We start from the raw sequence: 12296 nt of genomic DNA on the forward strand, positions 1-12296 counted from the left end.
TACAATCAGCAGCACTAATCCATCTCGGAAATGGAATCACTCTGCATCGACAGACACCTCACCACCATCCTCCCCATATCCCACCCTTCGTCGCGGAATGTCCTCATTCGGATCAGGATGTGGCACCGACGTCAACGCAGGCGGTACAGACACATCACTCGGTCTACGACGCCTTACAAGCTGATACCCACGATCCAGCTCGATTTCCACCGCCTCACGCACCTTCAGCGCACTAACAGCCGGCCAAACGCCGCGCTCGCCTTTCCTTGTCCACTCCGCGATACGCTGGCATGTCGGGTCCCTGAAGAGGGATATCAAATCGCGACAAGACAGATCCGGCACGAGAGTCAAATTCGAGCCGGGGATTGTCTCGTCGATGAGGAGTCGACTGATCCAGGCGGGGAGGAGGGTCAGGTAATCGAGTTGGCGGAGTCGGTGGTGCAGTTCGGACAGGATCAGCTGCGTGCATGAGCGGGTGAAGTGTGTTATTCCTGTTTGGTCCCGGCCAAAGGGGATTAGATAGGGCCGGGCTTGCGAGACGATGAAGTGGTTTACGTTGAAGAGCTCGGCTATTCGGGAGAGGGGGGATTCGCCGTCGTCGTAGTGGACGTGCCGCCAGGGTTGGAAGATTGCATCTTGGGTGTGTGGCCAGGGGATGATGGAACCTGTTTCGTCTTTGCAGTAGATCATGAGGGGAGAGTGGGTGGGTGAGGAGGATGATGCATTGGAGGCCACGGCGGCGGACCAGATTAACTGCAATCAGTGTTAGAGAAATCGCGCAAAATCGAACAGAGAGAGAATACGCACCACATTCGGCGCAGTCAGGTAGTTGAGCAGATTCGGCGAGCCGTTCTTGCCTTTTGTCGCAATCGTGATATTGAGAATGCGTTTCGACCGGGCATACGCCTCTTCGAAAGTCAGGTCTCCCACATGCGCCCGGACACAGTGTTCCAGTGCATCATCATCAAACAGATGACCCTTCTGGACGAAATGTTTCATCCCACGCAGAAATGCACGGAACCACCCGTCTGGTTTTGCCGTCCCATCCGTCTGGGATTTCCGCCGACAATGAAAAGCCGACAGATCAAGACTGTCACCATCAAGGAGCGCCAACAATTCATCTTCAGGATGAATTCCCACCAGCGCCGCGATGATCGCCCCCGTAGCAGTCCCCGTAATAATCCTCGGCAAGAGACCCTGCAGATGCAAGGCTCTGACAACACCGAGATGACACAGCGCGAACGCCGACCCGCCCTGCAGGAGCAAGGTTGTGCGCCCAAAGGCCTGGCGGGTATCATGGAGCAGCTCTAGCTTCGCCTGCGAGGTGAACCCGGACGACGCGTGCGCGGGGATGGGCTGCAGCGCGGCGACATACTGGATCGACAGCGCGACCTGGGTGATGTAGTCGTCGATCAGCAGCTTGGTGCCGGCATAGGCGTGGGTGAAGAGCTTGGCGGAGGTGATATTTCCAAGGTTGCGCACGAGACCCGAGCGTAGCAGGTTAGCGAGCGTTAGGATATCTTCTTCCTCGCGGGCGTTCATCAATGCCTCGAGCCGGCCGAGTATGAGGCGGTAGTCGTAGTGCCGGCTGACGGGGTTCTGGCGCCTGTGACGGATGGTGTGAGCGGGTCTTGTCTATTCTATCGTTATAGGTCACATCACGTACCATAAGTCCTTGCTGAGGAGCTCGTCGAGCTCAAAGGCTGCCTCTTCCCATTCCTCGTACGTCTGGGCGGTCGCGAGGACGTGGCCGAGCCGGGCGCGGGGAGACTTGGATGTCAACCAGGAGAGCAGTTTGTCCCTCCAGTACTGGGCGACATCTAGCACCAGACTGATCACGGCCACCACGAGTTTCCACAGACCGAGCCACCACTCCATGGTTGTGGTGGTGGTAGGGGAAGAGGTGGGCGGTCACCCTTTCACATGCTTGTTGATGGCTCTACGTCAGACATGACCAAATCAGCCCTAAGCCAACTACCTTGTACACCATGTGTCACGACCACGGAGTTGCAACATCCACGTTGATCGGACATTTTGTGTCTACCGCTACTGTCGAATCCATTGCGCTTCCCGGCTGATATTCTCGTATGGACATCGTCTCATTGGTGGTCCTAGATCACCGAGAACGCCGGAGGTACTCTCGAGACCTGGGTCCAAAGACATGGTGCTTTTGGTTGCTCATTCTCGTGCACAAACCAGTGGGAGAGGTAGTAGAAGAGTTGATTTCAATATCGAAAATCGATATCAGGGACCGCCTGACGTGATCGTGACAGCCCTCGGGCTCTTCATATCGTATAATACCGTGGACGATATTCGCCCCCGTCTGTTGGTTGAACTACATGTAGATAGATCTACCAACAAACACGTGCCTCTGGTCCGTTAGATCGGTGCATACTCGCCCCAGGACATTTCGATTGTGACATGCGCCAGGCCTTGGGGAGAAAAAGAGTGCTTCTCTACAAGAAAAACGAGGTTAGTCGGGCGATGGCTGTGGCATCTACACCAGACACTACAACAACAAAAACAACAACAGCAACAAATTGAAGTTCAGAATCGTTTTTGGCATTTCGCGTTGCTGCCCTATATGCAAGTAGGCGAAATTAAAGAAAGCTCTCCAGACACCCCACACTACCCAAGGCGCCCTTCTTTACGCCTCGATAATGTTGCCCCGCTCCGACACGTACAGACCGTCCAGGAACTACATTGGTCAGTTTTCTGTCAAGGGAAGAGCACGGCGGGAATCTCTTACCTTCCGGATATCCTTGTTCCGGACACGGCAGATCTGCTGAATGTCGGCGGCGCTCTGCGACACACCCTCGAGCGAGTTGCCAGACAGCTGGAGCTCGTCCTTGACGTTGGGCGAGGTGATGATCTCGACACCGGGCTGGGCCGTCACGCGGCGCACGTACTTCTCGCCCAGGAAGTTGCGGATCTCAATCTCCGCGACACCGGTCTCGGGGTTCTTCTCGATGTTGACGTTGATGGGAAAGTGAGCGTACACGTAGCGCATCTTGTACAGGAAGCCGCGGGTGACACCGATGATCAGGTTGTTGATGATGGTGCGGACGGTGCGCAGGGTAGCGACACCCTTGCGGATACCGTGGTGCAGCTCGATCGAGATGACGTTCTTCTCGGGGCGGCCGAAGGTGACGGCCAGGTGGGACAGGTCCTTGACCAGCTTGCCGCGGGGGCCCTCGACGGTCACGACCCGCGAACGAATGTGAAGCTTCACTGTAGTGAGAGAAAAAAGATCGAATCAGCCCGGTCCTTCAATTTTTTTTGGCACAACACATATTGTGTGACCACACAATATTCCACACAGTCTTTCGCCCATCATGCAGTTCCCAGAGACATTCGTTGACAGATTGCAACCGAGCACTCCAAGATTTCAAGGGTCGAATTGAATGTGCGACCCAACCCACACACAACCGGTCGGTCCTTCTCCTGCTGCTGCGAAAAAAACACACAAAACTCACCATCGTCGGGGATGGGCAGCCGTTCCTCAGAGTGAATGTACCGCATATTGGCTGACTGGGTGCGTTGGGCGGGAGAGGGTGGTCGATGGTCGAAAAGATCGAAAAATCGGGAAGAGCGAATGGTGTGGATCGACTGGGGTCACGGGACTTCGCTTACTGAGATATTTTAGGGTTGTCTGGTCATGTGATGGTGTTCACCGCCGGGCAGATTTAATAGGCCAATGGTGGTGACAGTAGTATACAATAACATTTCATAGGTTCTCTACTCTGCTGTCCGTTTGACCTCCCGAATCCACTTCCCCCCAGACTCTGCAGCTTTGAGGCCAGCTCGTCGCTCTGGTCCAATGCGCCAATCTCATCCCCTCCCCCAATACTCATCCCGTTCACCATCACATTCGGCACCGTTTTCCGCCCGGTCGTCTCCCCCAGCAGGTCCTGGAGATCCTTGCCGATCCGGTGGTTGTCGAGTTCGACCACATATGGTCTTGGGGAGATGTCGTATTTTTCGAGCAGGATCGACTTGGCCTTCTTGCTGTACGGACAGTACGATTTGGAGAAGATAATCACTATGACTCCCGTCAGCAACGACTCCATCAACCGTAGTTAGAGATCGGAGAGTAGAAAAATACCAGGTGCCTGCTTCAGAATCGTATCCAGCTCCTCCTTCGCAGCAACCGCGGCCTTTTGCTCCTCCGAATCCGCGGACGTGTCCTCGTTCGCATCACTTCCGCGGTTCTTCGAGACCTGGATCTTCGTCCGTCCCGCAATAGAGATCTCTTCCATGTCTTCGCCCTTCCCCTGAGCAACAGGCACAGCCGGCTTCTCCACTGTTCCGTCGAGACTGTCGTCCGGCCGGTGCATGGGCGCGCTCTCAGCCTGTGCTCGTGCCTGTCGTGCGGCCTCCTGTGCCTTCATGGCCGAGAGCGTGGTTTGGTAAAATGTTTGGTTCTGGACCTTGCGTGCATCGCCCTGTAGAGGCAACGCAAATCGCATTGATTAGACGATGAGTCGAATGCATCGGGGATGGCAAGTACCCACCGAGTAGTAGAATGTCAGAAAGAGAACCGCGACCACGGTGACCAGGAGCAGGCGGAGGCGCCGTTGGGAGAACATCGCGGTGGAAGGAACTCAGGATAAATCAAGCCCTAGGAAAGTGCGCTGAAGCTTCACCCAGTCTGATCATTTGAGCTGGGCAATGACCGGAAGATAACTAGTTAACAGATCGTGATGGACGTGATTCCAGGGGTCCAAGAGTGAGGCTGATTGATGGCTGGTGAGTTATGTAGTACCGGGTGGGGATGATGATGTTGGATTAGGGGCTACTACTGTAAATGATACTTGCTACGTAGTTACTTATAGGCAAAGCTCGCTGAGTCTTTCAACAACCATCCGATGTGGTGTAGTGGTAACATCACCGTCTCTCACACGGTAGCCCGGGGTTCAATTCCCCGCATCGGAAATTCTTTTTTTTTTGGGTCATCTATTCATAGATAGATAGATACGATACATACATGTACAATGTAATTAATTAATGAATGGTCCAAATCTTTAGATATCTCCGCCAGGCCCCTATGGTGCTTGTGGTGCCGGACAGGATATAGGTAAGTTAGGCCCCTCGACCCTATGATCCACTTCGCGGAAAGATAATATAGTTAAACAGATGGCTTCAGAGTTCCGGAGACATTCTTTGGAATTTCCAAAATGCTGTTAAGCTCCTCCGGTGTAGTTCTTCCAATGCCACACTCGGTTGCGACACCAAAATCTTTAGTCACAGTCTTAGCGGCCTGATCCGCCGTCGGGTTCCTTCTTCTTCATTGGCATGCACCAACCAAATCAGTGGCCATCCTCCTAGCTAGTATTGCCTTCGTCTGCCTAGACTATGCCCGGGTCATCTTAGTCGGCTTGGATGACCACGGTAATTGTGTTTACTACGCCGACAACATTGAGGGCTTTACCCTCAGTAGGATTATATGGGAGTAAATCGGCTGCTCTGAAGCTATTCTGAATAGTTTCAAAGGTGAATGCATCTGATCGGGCTTCGGGGTAGTTAGACAGATTTTAAAGCTTGTCGATGATATCAACGCCCGCGCGCATCCATCGATCAACGATCCAACCGTACGATCGCTTTAGGGACGCAAAATAGGCCCAGACAGCCATTAAAAAGATAGACAAGAATATGTGTATGTAAGATGGGACGAAATGGAAAAGTCATTTCGAATCAAACCGCGGGTCCAGCAGCGGTACTGTCCGTCAAACGAAGGCGTCAAGTGATATACGAACCGGATCATCACGAAAGCGCTTTTATATACAAACATGCATTCTTTTTGATGTATGCGTTGACTGAGTCCGTTGGTTTCTGTCTACGGTAGGCAATGATCCTCGATTTTGAGCTCGTTTCAACTAGGCACCCATGGAAGACTGAAGGGTTCCAAATATACCGTCTTGTCCGAGAAAATAATGAAACAGACTATTATGCCTGAACAGGCATTATTGACCTGATACTCTATTGGGAAAGCAGGCACCAATCCCAAAGTCAAAATTCTTCATAAATGCACATGGAATTAAATCAACCAAGCCTCCAGCTTGAGCAATCTCATCAAAGCATTCAATCCCAATTCCCCGCCTTGAGCACTCTCATGAAAATGCAGAATGTTGGTTATTCGAATTAGATTGCATCTTTTCCGCTAATTCTTCATAGTACTGGCAAGTTCATGCCATCCAGGAAGAGATTCGACGTGTTCCTCATGCTGGCCACGAGTCTGTTCTGTATGGCGTCTGGAACACCATACTAACGTGGCAATTCCCTGTTATTGACGGCTATGTCACGCGTCCACAAGACACACACACCTCCCAATCCGGCGAAGCTGGATATTCGGATCTCCATACATATCAGTATGTCGCCGACAACAGAACAGCCACGAAATTCCTTCTTACTCAATGTAAGAAGGCCGGCCTCGAAACGCAAGACTCTACCTGGCAGGAGGGACATGACCAGTTAAGTCGATATTCGGCTTCCACACATGGTAGACGACGAGCAGACAGACGCTCACCTGTTTATGGAATTGTCGCCGTCGGAAACTACATGAGGGCGTACAAGTACGATGATGATCAGAAACTTGTCGTCGAATGGGCACCATGGGGTATGAACGCAAGTGAGATACTTCGGATCGATAAAGTCGATGACAAGCCTCATGTCCAGCGGATCTTGGATCATATTCGTGATCACCACTGAATTATCTAACATACGACTTATGCTTGTCTATTTTGCCAAAGAATGTGGTATTTTGTTTCTGAGAAAGGAAACGCCCTAAAATAGGCTTGGCATATGTGTGTAGTCTGATGAAGATGCAAAGGAATGAGATCCATACGAGAAATATGGATAATACACCAGAAGCTCGAAAAGGAGAGAATGAATAGTGAGAGGAGAGAAGCTCCTCTCCCGAAGCAAAATGGGGTCGTGACGACTAAGAGTGACATCCAGGTGCCAACACCATTTTTCCAGCAAAAGCCATCATTCAGTAAGAGCTTCTGTTCATCTTTCTAAGAATGTCATCAATCAAGCACAAAACTCGTTCACGATTTGCTAAACCACTGGAGATAAATTTTTCCCTATCACGGAGAAGAGAAATGAAGGCAAGGCATATAAACTGCCAACCGGCAGAGCTGATATTGGGCGAATTCAACTCAAAGAGCAGACGACGTTCATCAATTCGCAAGCGGAACCTGCACCACTCATTAACCCGCAACCGCAATTCCCAGAAGGATTTGGGAAGAATCCACCTGAAAGCTGATAGCATATTGAATGTATTTTGGATGTCTGACTCCTGATTGTCCACAGGACACACAAGTTGAGCAATCATGATTCTGAGTTCCACCGGTAAGCCAGAGAAGTCGGAAGTGCTGCTGCTTTTGATGTCTTTTGCGAGTTCGACTGCACTCTGAACTTCTGGAATAATCAATGGGCTGTGATAAAGGTGCGATCCATAGATGTAGAGCTCTTTGAAACCCTGAGAGTCGTTTTCAGTGTCCGGTTCATCGTCTCGCGGTAAATTGTCGTCCCATATTCCCCATAATTTGTGCTTATACCAGTACTTCCGAGCAGCTCGAACAAACCTTTGCAATTCAGTCTGGTTGAACGGAGCTCCCAAGGTTTGGTTAAGAAGTGTCCAACAGTGAGCATGGATAAGATGTCCGAGTGGTTTCCCGCTGATGCTTGCCGGCTGCCTGCTAATGCTTGCAGGGAGAAATCGAGTAAACGTGGCATTGTCGTAACGCGGCTTCCGGCTTTTACTACCGATTCGCGCGATGTTGATATCCTTTGGCATATGAAGAGCCTCGCCAGTGCGATAAGAATACACGCAGTTTATTCCCGTAAGGCAGTATTTCGAGGTATGCGGAAACCTAACGACTGTTTTTCCTTTTTTAGAGCGAAAGCGTAGTATATATGCGGGGATGTCGTACCAGCTCGATAGAAAGTTGAGGAGAGTGTGGGTAATTCGGAGATGTGCATAGCTTCGACCTCCTTTGATGACACCATGATATTTCTCTTCTTTGAACGAGAGTCCATATACTTCTTCCATCGAATATCTTTTCGCAAATAACTTGCTACGGACTTCTTCTGGTATCCGAGTTGCACACCGCATAAGAGACATGTCGGCTCTGGAACGACAAACCTCATAGCGGGCAACAAGATGTAGTTTCATGGGCCTGTTCGTGTGATGCCTTCTCGAGTGTTATAAGAACAGCGCTGGATTTTGATGCTTGACTCCATGCAACAAAGTATTACTGGAGATTTATTATTACGTATAGTATGACAGAATGTTGATCAGTTGATTTATCGAACCATGTAAGACAGTATACTATCTTTCTCTTGATTATTTCCTGGCTCATATTCCATCGTGTTGCTAATCATGACCTCAGTCACTTGAGTGTTGACAAACTCAGACATGGCATTGTAGATCTCTACTGAGGCAGGATTGTAAGTAACAAATAATTATTTAACAGGGGTATTTGGCTAAGTCACACGTTTTGGGTGTATCCACAGACAGTCATTAAACAGATAGACAAAATTATGTGTATGTAAGATGGGATGAAATGGAAAAGTCATTTCGGATCAAACCGCGGGTCCAGCAGCGGTACTGTCCGTCAAACGAAGGTATTATGTGATAAGTCGAATCGGATCATGTAGAAATCGCCAGTCCCTGGCGCGCGGAATTCTGCGCATTTTGCTTGCGTTTGCCTTGCACAATGGTCGTCCAGTCTTCCCACTCCTTAGCGATCTCCGTCAGCACGCCACCCATTACGCCGGCAGAGGCCATCAGACCGTGGCCCTCGCCTTCGAGAATGCGGACCTCGCAGCGCCGCATCGTCTTGCCCAGCCATTGGACATTTTCCACCGGTACGCGGGTATCTTTGCTGCCATGCTGGATCACCACCGACCGCGTGATGTCGACGTAGCGGAAACCAATTGTCTGCCGACGCTCGAGACAGATCAGCAGATCAACGGCTGGGTTGGCATTCGTGGTAGCCAGCTCCCAGATTCGATGGGTGAGGCGCGTATCGTAATCTCGCTGGCGCTCGAGTTCTTCCGAGGGAGACTTGGCTCGAGAGCCAAGAGTGGCATCGCTTTTCCGCGCCCCGTTTTGTATGGCGGTATTGGGAATGCCGGGCGTTGGCGGCAGCTGTTTCTCCTCGCCTTCTGGGGTCTGATGGGTTTCGACAGGGAGGGTCCCATTAGGTTTTGTAGGCCCAGGATTTGCGACGAGAGTGTCTTTGGCAGAAGGCTTGCGTTTGGCTTTGCGAGGAGACTTGGGCAGGCTGGTGGTGATGCTGGCACTTGTGGCACTCATGAAACTAGTGTTGGCAACCTTCAAAAGGGACGTTGGCAGAGCTCGAAGGATGCGCTGAGAGTAAGGAACCGCATTGTTGGGCACGGGTTCTTTCTGAGAGCCGATGCTGGACAGCTGCGATGGAGGGATCCACGGAGCCAGGAGATGGATGCGGCCGCGGATATGTTGCGGGATTCGGAGCGCGGTTGCCAGAGCGTAGATTGCGCCGGCGGAATGGGCCAGAATGGAGAACTTGGTCACTCGGAGGTAGTTGCAAACGATCGCGACATCATCTGGTACAAATTAGCGGGGCTCATCGAGGACGGAAAGAAGATGCATACCGGGCCAGCTGAGAGGGGAAGTCGACTCATCAGCTCGGTGCGGGTCACTTTCGCCCACACCGGGGCGATCCAAGCTGACCAGTCTGAGGTTGAGGGTTCGGGCTAATTCATCATAAAAGGCCATGAGATATCGGGTCAGGCCCATGCCGAGGCAGCAGAGCACAACATGGCCCTTGGGATCTCCCACTTCAGAGAAGGCGATGGTGCGGCCGGTAGTCGGGTGGATCACTTTTTGGGTCAGCTTCGGGGAGAGGATGTACTCATCCACGGCATAGTCGATCGAATCCGCACTAGACGGCCGCTCGTGATTGAGTGAGGGACGATGACCAGGAGACAAGGGATTGGACGGTGCCCTTCGGTGGTGTTTGGTAGGAGTTCCGGGCTCGAGGGAACGCCGATATCGGGCATTAGCATGCTCGTGTTTGTCAAATGAGGATTTGGACACTTGTGGCGAGAAGTTTGTTGGCTTAGATGCCAGTGATACTCCATTCCGGTTGGAAGATCGGCTCTTGCCGGTCATGACAGACGGAGACGGAGCACTGTCGTTAAACGGAGGTCGGCCGTCCTTGGACCCATTCGGAGTTGCGCGACCTGAGTCGGCCTCACTAGGGGTCCGTGGAAGAAGCTTCGACTGTTTGAGGAGAGTCACCTTCGTCGTTGTTTTGGGTACTTTGCCTGGGCTGTCGTCCACTTCCAGCTCAGTCTTGATTTGCTGTTGTTGCTCTTTCAATTCTTGGATCCTGCGTGTGACCTGCTCGGCATCATTGCTTGATCCAGGAAGGCCATTTTCTGCATCCGAATCCTTGCTGGTAGTCGAAGAGTATCGACTGTGACGGGCGGACCGACGCTTCCTTGTGCTTGAAGAAGGACTATGCCGGTGTCGCAGCGACGAGTCGCGATTGGGGATGATTCTGCCACTGCCGATTCCCCCGGGATTGTTTCCAAGGTCGGGAGTAGTCTGGAGGGACTGCTCCTGGGTTGGTGGAGTACTCGTAGCTAACTCAGCCAACTCCTCATATGGCTCTTCTATCACACCACTCGGGCGCTCCTCCTCGGCTACATCGGCCATGGAGCGCAAAGAGCGCACGCTGGCTCGACTTCGTGGGGTATTATGGCGAAGGCTATCGTTGTGGCTGCTCGTGGTGCGTAAGCGATCCGCCTGTGATTCCTTTTCGCTAGTGAACTCTCGCGAAGCCTTCTTCATCAGACCAAATTGACCCCTGAGACTCTTCGATCGCCCGAAAGAGCTGCTGGACGCAACGCTTGGCGCGGTCGAGAGACGGGGGCCGGGCTCTGTGGTGATTGTTCCAAATACTGAATCTTCCGGGACGGCTTTGACGGAGCTGTAGGAGTCTCTCGAGGCCGGACGAGCAGGAGATGAAGCTGCGGATTTGAATGGTTTGAATCTTGGCGACCTAGGCGATTTGGGAGATTTGGGGGACGGAGGTGCTCTGGCCATGCGAATGACCGGCGACAGGGCAGCGTCATCGGGATGTAGAAACGAACCAACCTCGCCCGTTTTGTAGGCTCCGTAACTCATGCCAAAGCCATGGTCGGAATAAGGATTGGAGAAACACGGCGCAGTCTGTGGCACTTCGGGCAGTCCAGGATCGGAATCAGTATCGATTCGGGGCACGTTTTCGAAATGAGTCTTCAGGGGAACCGAGATTGTAGAGAGTGACGTGATGAGAGAGTTCATGACCTCCGGAGACGTCGGGTCGGTGGTCGTGTGGCCTGACGCATGTGGGCGCGCCGACTGGGATTTGCGATTGCGCCGGCGACTTAGCAGCGCGGACTCGGCCGGCGCATTTTTGGCGGGAGGGTCGAACTGCATGGCGTTCGATAGCTAAAGGGTGACAGCGGGCAAGCAAGTCCAGACGCAAATTCTTAGGAAGTATAAGCGAGACCACGCATGATCTGCTGCAGTCGGAACGCAATCGGAGGAATATTTGACAGGGGCCCTTGCGAAACCCCTTACAGGGTTAACGGCTGTAGGAGATAAACAGGAAAACGAGAGATAAGAGAGTGCAAGCCGTGGAAGCGACGAGAAAGGAGATATAGAGATAGAGAGAGACGGTAGATAAAAAGAGAAATGAGAAAAGGGAGAGAGGATGGGAGAAAAAGAATAATGAGAGGGGTGGGTGTCGATCGAAGGGGGAAAAAAAGACGAGGCCAGGGTGATCGGGATCGCGTTTGTGCTCCACACTGGAGGAACCGTCTCCACGCTTGGATTGGACCAGTGCCGCGGTTAGTTATCCTCTGGGTCAGAAATTAAATTGACTCTGTTCCTATACTTGATACAGGAACCGCTGGTCGAGGCTCTTCTAGCGCACACCAACACTAATATTTATTACAAATTAATTGCAGGAGGCATGTCGGACGGCATAAAAGTGATCCGTTGAATCTCTTCATTGCATTTAAATTATTATTTGCTTGTTTGTTTTGTCTTTTCTATTCCGAGCAATTGAGTAGAATTCAGAACTGGCTCTGAGTTATCATGTGACTGATCACTAACCCTAGGGAGATAAATACCGAGCACTCGGTCCTACAGAAGCGGTGGATCCGGTCCACTACTGTTCGGGGTAGAGAAGTCTATTCATCCTCTCAAGGCTTAGTCGCAGATATCCTAGTGTCACCTAGCTATAGTGTAT

The 12296-nt window shown here is 51.8% G+C and overlaps 4 protein-coding genes across 4 annotated transcripts; 1 reads left to right on the forward strand and 3 right to left on the reverse strand.

Moving 5' to 3' along the window:
- Nucleotides 1-36: 36 nt before the first annotated feature.
- Nucleotides 37-1878, reverse strand: N7510_007500 (triacylglycerol lipase family protein; the record flags this gene model as incomplete). Its single annotated transcript, XM_056979425.1, has 3 exons — nt 37-753; nt 808-1606; nt 1667-1878. The coding sequence occupies 3 exons, from the start codon at nt 1876-1878 to the stop codon at nt 37-39; spliced, it is 1728 nt and encodes a 575-aa protein (XP_056832468.1).
- Nucleotides 1879-2647: 769 nt separating this feature from the next.
- On the reverse strand, nt 2648-4589 carry N7510_007501 (60S ribosomal uL6 domain-containing protein; the record flags this gene model as incomplete). Its single annotated transcript, XM_056979426.1, has 5 exons — nt 2648-2698; nt 2750-3231; nt 3785-4042; nt 4106-4445; nt 4515-4589. The coding sequence occupies 5 exons, from the start codon at nt 4587-4589 to the stop codon at nt 2648-2650; spliced, it is 1206 nt and encodes a 401-aa protein (XP_056832469.1).
- Nucleotides 4590-6118: 1529 nt separating this feature from the next.
- Nucleotides 6119-6708, forward strand: N7510_007502 (uncharacterized protein; the record flags this gene model as incomplete). The annotated part of the gene is made up of 2 exons (XM_056979427.1): nt 6119-6127; nt 6175-6708. The coding sequence occupies 2 exons, from the start codon at nt 6119-6121 to the stop codon at nt 6706-6708; spliced, it is 543 nt and encodes a 180-aa protein (XP_056832470.1).
- Nucleotides 6709-8656: 1948 nt separating this feature from the next.
- Nucleotides 8657-11479, reverse strand: N7510_007503 (alpha/beta fold hydrolase; the record flags this gene model as incomplete). Its single annotated transcript, XM_056979428.1, has 2 exons — nt 8657-9597; nt 9646-11479. The coding sequence occupies 2 exons, from the start codon at nt 11477-11479 to the stop codon at nt 8657-8659; spliced, it is 2775 nt and encodes a 924-aa protein (XP_056832471.1).
- Nucleotides 11480-12296: the final 817 nt, after the last annotated feature.

The sequence above is a fragment of the Penicillium lagena genome (assembly GCF_028827675.1).
Source record: "Penicillium lagena strain IBT 129212 chromosome Unknown utg000005l_segment0_segment0, whole genome shotgun sequence".
NCBI classification, from domain to species: Eukaryota; Fungi; Ascomycota; class Eurotiomycetes; order Eurotiales; family Aspergillaceae; genus Penicillium; species Penicillium lagena.